Genomic DNA, 8811 nt, shown 5'->3' with positions numbered 1-8811 from the left:
CTAGCTGGGGAGATGTCGTCCACTCCCTGCCAGGCCCGGGAGGACTCCAGCGACCTGTTGTTGACTCACTTCACAACCGCGGTCTGAGGAGGCGCGATAGGCGCGTTAGGTCCTCGTTCATCCCTTTTGATTAGTCCAATATTCACAAAGCTCTTAAAGGTGGTGTCTCTGTGTGTGTGTGTGTGTGTGTGTGTGTGTGTGTGTGTGTGTGTGTGTGTGTGTGCGCGCGCGCGTGTGTGCGCGCGTGTGTGTGTGTGTGTGTGTTCGCTTTTTAAGCCAATGACACGCGGGTCTTCTAAGAGCTTGCTTAAACTGAGATACGTTACTCGCCACACGACCAAGAAGGGGGGGGGCGAATTTTGTCCCGACACAACGTCGAACAACGCGGCAGAAACGACGCGGTTCCAGAGTGCGACGTGGAGCCCGGGGACGCGCCTCCCGGCCCCCGGGCCGGCACCGCGCCCGCGGCCGCTTTCGGGCGTCAACTCGAGCGGAAAGCGAAAGGGACTTCTCGGGGAAATCAAATATTTGTTCGTTCATTCGCCGCGCGGCTGGATTTCCCGGTCAGTGCCTGCGCCCACAAGAGCTCCCGTCACCGACCCCCGGGGGCGGGTTGTTGGGAGAGCGTTTTTTAATTGTCCGCAAACGCACATGGTTGTTTATTTTGGATAGGGCGTGTTATCTTTTGGGGAAGGAGCGACTTTGTCCGGGTCTGTTTGCCTGGTGACGGCACAGCTCCTCGGAATGTTCATTGTGTGACCCCACCCCCACCCACCCAGTTCATTGACCCCACTGTCCCCGAATCCAATTCTTCCCGGGGCCCCGTGTAGGCGCTGAGTATTTTGTTATATACGTCGAGCCACGTAAAGATCAACTTAAAAACTATCAGCTTGTATTTATTCCTGGGGGGGGGGGGGGATGCATCAACAAAGCAAACCACAACTGTTTCTCTGCGGCTGCTATCAGAGAATGTTGTTTCGGGAGCGACGCGCTCTCTACGCCTCGCGTGTGCGTGGAGCGTGTCGCCCCGTCATTTCTTTCGGGAGGCGCAACCATTTCAGGGGGACTTGTTTTCTTTGTCGGTCCGTCGTCAGTGCGACGGGAGGACTTTAGAACCTCTCGGGGAGCCGCGTCCTCGTCCCCTCCGCCGACGAATGGGGCGAAGTCAGTGTGAGGTCAGTGTGTTGTAGATAGTCGCCCAGAGACAGGCGCGTGCTTTACGGTGATAGCGCTGCTGTGCGCCCACGAGTTGTCACAAAACGGGTGAAGTCGTGGATAAAGTGAGCGGACGTGTGCGTGGGGGGGGGGGGGGGGGGGGGGCGCTCCGGAGCAGCGCGGACACGCCCTCCCTCTGTGTTTACTGTGTTTTGGTGTCCGCTGCGATCGAATTAAAACTATATACATACACTGGCGATGTGGCGTAGTGTAGTGGTACGGCTTGTGCCTGTCTGCGCTTTTGCTGCAAGGCGGTGATGGAAACGTTCTCAAGACGCAAGCTTAAAAGAGTATTTTGAGCAATTGCTTATTTGAATCGTCATTTGTGCACATTTCCGATTCTGCATTTTGACAACTGTCACAAGGCATCCAGTCTATGTGTGACTACAGTATATGATCGCCTATAGAGTATATGAATGTATGTATCTATGTGCTTTCAAAAAACGAATATTGACACAGTGTATGTTATAGGATGTTGTTTTTTTAATTGTTTTGTGTATCATATCTTCAAAATGTCTAAAATTGCACCAAAAGATGATCAATTTGACATTATCACATCACCTTGTTTCATTTGGATGATATCACATTTGTACTTTGGATGAAAATCAACCTTTAAGTACAGTGAACCGTCACCCCCAACTGGACCAAGCCGCGCCCACCGAGCACTTTTCTCGACGAACTTCCCAGCTCATATTGTTTCACCTCTGACCGTGTGAAAATATTCAGTGAGAGAACCTGTGGAACGAAGTTCTGCATTCCAAATTCACAGCTGCAAAGGTGTAGCGACACGCTCATTTTTACTTCGTCATGAATCCCAAAATAAGGCTTAAATCGACACTACTGCAGTCGGCCGCCGGGTCCATTTACTTTGTGTCTTGTGTGGATTGTGTGCTTTGCTGTACTCGGTTTGGATACCGTTCTGTGCTTTGGACATGTGCAATGACGTCACAATAAAGCCAGAGAAAATGTGACATCCCTTCATCATTTGGAGGCCACGTCAATTAATTGGACGTCGATGTGAAATAACGGAATTGCTTCCGGGACACTGTGTTCTGATTTCATTACGTAACTGTTTTCTTGTTCAACTACTTCAAATCGTTTGACACAATTGAGCGTTTTCTTGTGCAGAGAAATGTCATGTTTCCATGGTGAAGGCGGAAGCTCTGTTTTGTGAGGTAAAGAACTTTGGGACGGCGACCTTGAAGGATCCTCCACGTCCACATTGAGCCTCAGCAGAGGAGGATGAGCGGATGAGAGGATGACATTCATTCCATCTATCATTCATTACATCTATCATTTCTTCAACAAGAATACGTTTGAGCTCTTTGAATGGAAGGTTATCCAAGCCTCTGTGCATTACGAGAAAATGTCTGTAAAATTAAACACGACAGTGTAATGATGAAGCAACAGAAAAAAAAAGTTAAATTTTTTTTGTGTTTGTGTTTGATCTGTCAGGATAACTCTGCAAGTCTTAACAAAAACATTGAAAGATTAAAGATGAAAGTTATTGTTTTTATTGTTATTAAGGGGAATAGGAAAGATCTTGTACACAGTTCCTATGGCACAAAAAAACAAATAATAATAATAATAATAATAATAATAATAATAATAATAATAATAATAATAATAATAATAATAATAATAATAAATAGCTGCATGCAGCAATACATGGCGTCCAGGGTAGTCGGCCCTTTGTTAAAGTTCTGTTCCGGTGTGTTTTGTGACTTTAGAAGTTCATTTGTCCCGGCCTGGTTATAGTGTAATTCTAGGATCAGGCGGAGTTTGCGGCTGTGGGTCGGTTTCCTACGACACGACTAACGGAGGTTACTAACGGAGGTTATCTTTCGAAGGTACCGCTGCACGATAATGGCTAAAATTATAATTATTACAATAATACTGCATTTTTATAAGCCTATAAATAAATACATTAAGGTAAGTGGTTTAACTGACTTCAACTGTGGAGGATATATAATGAAATAAATTGTGTGTAGCGGGGCTGCACCTTTTTGTTGTCTTCTTTCAGTTGCTCCCGTTGGGGAATTGTAACAAATCTTCCAGGCATCTGGAAGGGAACCCAAAAATACAAAAGTAAAGGAACTTATTTCAAAACACATACACAGTGAATACATGTTCCTTGTATTATGTATTCGTTTATGGTTATTGTCACCAGTAATACTTCAGGAAGCTTGTAAACATTGATATCTCTGGAATGTCCATAAATTCCGACAGTGGTGTTATTGGGTTTTTATTTTTACTCTGGTGCATGTCAGTTGTCCTCAGTAGCGTATATTTTTACGACGTTCTACGATATTTAATACGCTTCACTTTGTTTAATCCAATTGTCTTCTGGTAATACTTTAACTTGTTTTCAAACATAATTGAATAGTAAGCAACAGTAATAGTACAGTTGAATAGTAATATAATAATACCTGTCACTATGTAACTTTGTATGGTTAACAGTTAAAGTCCAATCGTGTGATCTGTGTACTCCGTCAACCTGTGCTGTGCCATCTTGCGTGAGGTGGCGATTGTTGATCACAAACTTCTTCCACAATACTAAACCGATCTGGATGAAACTCGAATGACGTCATGTTGGAACTGCCCCGAATACAAATCCCTTTCAGATTGTCTGTGGGTTTGTCAGATCCATGACATCCAGAAAGTTCTGACTGCACCTGCTGCCATCTTGGTGATGTCCCAGACTGCAAGGCTATCATGTGACCTGTGTGTGCCGACATTTGCGCATGTAAAAAAATACAGTTGTTGTTTTTTTTTTATAAATTATGCTCCAATAATGGGCCGATCTGGATCAAACTTGGACGACGGCATGTCGGAACTGCCCCTAATACACATTTTATTCATCTTGTCTGTGAGTGTGGCAGATCCATGACATCCATAGACCACTGATTTTTGTATTTAAAAAAGCAATTGGGCTGGACCCCTAATAATATACAGTATATATATTCGAAGTTAATACATTCTATATAATTCACACGGAAAACAAAGGCTGTTAAAACCATGGGACAAAGGCTTATATTCAGAGTCAGCTTCCTTTTCCACCGCCAGAGGGCGCCCCTGAATAACCATTGGCTACGGCCGTCCACATGCCACAGACAGCAGCCAATAGGATCCCGCGCCCTCGTCACAGCTTCCGGGTGTCTTAACCGATGCCTTTGTGTTTTCCAGGAGAAGTCGAGAAGGTTTTTCGCTTTTGACGACAATGAACAGGATCTTTGGACGGGGAAAGCCCAAAGACCCCCCTCCAAACCTGTCAGACTGCATCGGAAATGTGAGTACCGTCTGGTGGTTGTCGCTGTCGCTGCTGCTGCTGCTGTAATCCATTGTTGTTTACCTCCGTTGGCGAGCCGGCCTGTCCAGCCGGTCACGTCTAAAGAGCCGATCTGTGTAGAACGACTGCGGTCAACAGTGTCCGGCCCCGTTCAGTGTTGGAACGGAGCTCATGTTGTGTTGATCTTGAGCTGGGATTGTCAAAAGTGGGAGGTGGTGTTGGATTTCCTGCTGCCATACAAAGCGTCAGACCCTCTGTCTTCCCCCAGTGCAGCCTATGAATCCAATACGTCAGAATTAGTCGTATAAATATAAATATAAACAGCTATACACACACACACTCACACTGATAAATACATTGCATTCCCCTTGAGCATTTCCTGACAGTGATTTTCTCTCTCCTTTTTAAAAAAACAACAAAAAGAAGCATAACGCTGTAAACCATTCATTCTCTCTCTCCGATCACAGGTGGATGCCAGGGGAGAATCCATCGATAAAAAGATCGCCAGGCTGGACGGCGAGCTGATGAAGTACAAAGATCAAATGAAAAAAATGAGAGACGGGCCCTCGAAGGTACAGTTTGACCAGATTTCCCCCCCGCCGGCGTATTTGTGAATAGGATTTCTGGCGTTCCGTTGCTGCGCTCTTGCGTGCTTCATAAATATAAAATATATGTATTTACAGAATATGGTGAAACAGAAAGCGATGAGAGTCCTGAAGCAGAAAAGAATGTAAGTCCCGGGATTCATCGAGTAAGATGCCGCGAGAGTAACACGATCAGAATAAATATGAATATTTTATTGTGAGTTTGCCTACAGTTCATCATCAAAAAAAACAAAAAAACAACCCCATCTGTAGATTTTTCGCGATTTCTAATTATATTTGTTGTTTGCAGGTATGAGGGTCAAAGGGACCAACTGGCACAGCAGTCTTTCAACATGGAGCAGGCGAACTACACCATCCAGTCACTGAAAGACACAAAAACAACAGTAAGTCCCTACATCCAAGTCTCAGGTGTGTTTCATCTTTATCAAGTGTATGGAGAGGGTTTGTTTTTCCTCCAAGACCTCCACATTTTACTGGTGGGACACACCAAATAATACACAATGTGATATAATTCCCCCATATTCCTGTATGGACTCAGTATTATTATTATTAGTAGTAATAGTAGTAGTAGTATTTTATAAAAGGAAAAACAAAAAAAAAACAACAACACACATACCGTAGTTGGGAGCAGACATTAGACAATTAGGTTTTAAGGTTTTAGTCGTACACCACAGAAATCTCAGCCCAAAACAAGAGGCGAGCCCCGCCGCCCTGTACCATGTACACGTGTTTTGACCATTTCATCTTTTTTATATTTCGAAATTCAGTTTCTGAATATCCAATCCTGGTGGATCGTTTCGTTAACATATTCTGTGCGTTCAGGTTGAGGCCATGAAGATCGGAGCAAAAGAGATGAAGAAGGCGTACAAGGAGGTCAAACTGGACCAGATCGAGGTACGGCCCGGCCCCCCTCACGACGTTTGTTTTTTGCCAGTTTCCTCTGCGCGACTCAGCACAATGATTGTTTGGTTGAATGTGTTACCGGCGGTTCAATCGAGCCTGATCTCAGTTTAAACAAAGGAGCTGTGAATGGCTTTGAGCGATCGTTTCCTTACCCGTCCCCGCGTGTTCTCTTAAAAGGAAAAGCGTTGGATTTCTTTGTGAGAAGTGACGTGAAACGACGGCGATCAAATGCTTCCTTGTGTCTTCAGGATTTACAGGACCAGCTGGAGGACATGATGGAGGAAGCAAACGATGTTCAAGAGGCGCTGAGTCGTAGTTACGGCACACCAGAGATAGATGAAGACGATCTAGAAGCAGGTACGTCCCGACTCTTCTAAAGGTCCTATATGGTAATCAATCGTCTTTGAGGCATAGTTTGTATGAAGCCGTCATGAGCTGCACTTTGCTCGTTGAGGGGGGGGGGATAAAATGTGGAACGGCCTGTTCAGTAGAAAGGAGTCTCTACGTAATATTTCCAAAATGAATGGTACCAATGCTTTTCTTAAGATTCAAGATTTTACCTACATATACTGTACATGTGGTCATACATGTATGCACTGAAATGTCATGACACCCGGTTATTACGCACAATAAGCTCTAAAAATACTAAAATATGCGAATAAAACAGAAGAAAAGCAGATATGTTTGGGAGGCTTTGTGGAATGATGGGAAATTGCTGAAAAACTGGAAAGAGATGTCACTTAGAAACAGATATTAAAAATGCTGCACTGTCAACATTACACGCATCTCATAGTAGAGAGTGCGAGAATCTTCCAAACAGGATTCAGTCAATGCAATTAAAACATCCTTTACTTTTCCCAAATCCTCCTATGATACCAAAGGATTTGAGAGAGATAAACAAGTTATTTAGTGTTTTTTTTTTCCCAGTGCCTCACAGTGTTATTGTTCTCAGCAGATGGCATATAAAACACCACATTAAGCCCAGGGAATTTCATTTTTGTACCATAGTGGTCGGCTCCCAGTGTCCAAAACCAGGGTAGGGTACGTTAATATTGATGGTGTGGTGGTTATCTCCAGAGCTGGACGCCCTGGGAGACGAGCTGCTGCTGGACGACGACAACTCCTACCTGGACGAGGCCTCTGCGGCCCCGTCCATCCCAGAGGGAATCCCCAGCGACACCAAGACAAACAAGGTGATTGCCGCTCCAAACACCCTGTCAAATAGAAGATTAAATAGAAAAACTGCACTTTTTTTTTTTTTTTTTCTTACCTTAACCTCAAGGCTTAAGAAACCTATCCTAAATCGTATAGGCTACAGACAAGCTGTTGTATTGGGATAAATACATACATTTTTAGGAGAGGACATTTCAAATAAACTATGCATTTACAGGAGAGCTGATTGTTGTTTCTATGGTAATATTTAGAATACTATGATTCTTCTTTTGGTACGCAAAGGTCCTGTGACCTTTTGGCTCATGGCTTTTTGTGGGGTTTTTGGTAGCCGTTGTTGGAGTTTAAATAATAATCTCCGCTAAGAAACATAAGCCATTAATTGTCATAATGTTGGCGATGTGTCTTCCTTTTGGTTTCAGGACGGCGTCTTGGTGGATGAATTTGGGCTGCCCCAGATCCCTGCCACATGAAGGAGGAATGGAGGAAACTGCACTTCAACTAAACAACACTTTTTTTCTACGTAGAGTAACATTTCTACATGCAGACCAGTTTGACCTGAGAACACTACTGTGCTGGAGTAGTCTTGGTGTTGGGTTGTGTATCGTTACTCCTACCGTGCTCGCATGTGGCCTTGTAACATACCACACACCTCTTCGTCTGTTGGTCCTCAACATTTCTGCTCTTCTACAGCATTATCTCATATTAAGTTACTATCTGTGGCTAATTTCAGTGTTATAACCGTGCTGCACACCGGTTGAGTCATAACCATCTGGTTTTTTTGTTTTTTTTAAATTCTCAAATATGGAATTGATTTCCACTCTTGCCGTTTCGTTATGTGTGAGTGTCGTTTGAAACGAACAATAAAATCATGCATTTTAATTTAACATTGAGGTGTTAATGAATATCATGGCAGGCTTAAAGAAGATAAGACCTCTAAGATAAGACTTTGTTTTCTCCCCGCCTTCTCTTGGGTTTAATTTCCTCTTCTTCTGAGATGGTTTCAAAATATCGCACTATATATATATATATATATATATTTAGATCGCTGTGCAGGGATGATAATGAGATTGCTGCACATTATGCATATAGTTCCTGTTTGGATATATTGTGTATTTTTTTTTTTTTTTTTTTTGTAAATCGTGTCAATATTCATTTGGAAGAAAAATTGTGGTGTTTGGATATAATTATCGTATAAAGTGCCACAGTAATATTCCAGCTGTTGCGCTTTGAAAAAAAAAGTGTCAAATCAATATCGAAAACTGCTTCTTCGCAAATGGAACGCGCCCTAATTATACGCCTACACCTACGTAGCTATTATGTCTCAGTGACTGGAAACGCGTTTCTCCCACATTGTTTATGGATGTGGAAGCTCCATGTCAAACGATCGGCTGGAAGCCATTTCATCGCATATATTGTTGGAATCGATCAAAGTCAAAGAATGACCATTTTACATTTCATCCTGATGTGTCCGTGGACCAACACGTCGGAGAGGAAAATCAACAGTGCGGAGAAAGCGACGGGTTGCGTTTACCACTACAACCGCAGCCGACCATTACAACGCTCATTCGTTGACGTCGAAACACAACGGTTAAAAACGCAAACAAATATTGGTGGTGAATCAAGGAA

General features: G+C 43.5%; 1 protein-coding gene across 1 annotated transcript; it reads left to right on the top strand.

The window, feature by feature from the left end:
- Positions 1 to 4372: 4372 nt before the first annotated feature.
- chmp5a (charged multivesicular body protein 5a) lies at positions 4373 to 8069 on the top strand. The gene is made up of 8 exons (XM_080011496.1): positions 4373 to 4504; positions 4972 to 5076; positions 5188 to 5234; positions 5399 to 5492; positions 5932 to 6003; positions 6261 to 6369; positions 7090 to 7205; positions 7605 to 8069. Exons 1-8 carry the CDS (start codon positions 4436 to 4438, stop codon positions 7653 to 7655), a joined length of 663 nt encoding a protein of 220 aa, XP_079867622.1. The 5' UTR covers positions 4373 to 4435; the 3' UTR covers positions 7656 to 8069.
- Positions 8070 to 8811: the final 742 nt, after the last annotated feature.

Source organism: Zeus faber (assembly GCF_960531495.2).
Source record: "Zeus faber genome assembly, chromosome: 12".
Lineage (NCBI taxonomy): Eukaryota > Metazoa > Chordata > Actinopteri > Zeiformes > Zeidae > Zeus > Zeus faber.
The sequence above is the reverse complement of the archived record's forward strand: the minus strand, read 5'-3'. Positions and strand labels throughout refer to the sequence as shown.

Coding starts and splice junctions, on each gene's coding strand:
- chmp5a (XM_080011496.1), top strand. CDS start 4,436: ATGAACAGGATCTTTGGACGGGGAAAGCCCAAAGACCCCCCTCCAAAC. Junction 5,493..5,931: donor TGAAAGACACAAAAACAACA/GTAAGTCCCTAC, acceptor CTGTGCGTTCAG/GTTGAGGCCATGAAGATCGG. Junction 6,004..6,260: donor TCAAACTGGACCAGATCGAG/GTACGGCCCGGC, acceptor TTGTGTCTTCAG/GATTTACAGGACCAGCTGGA.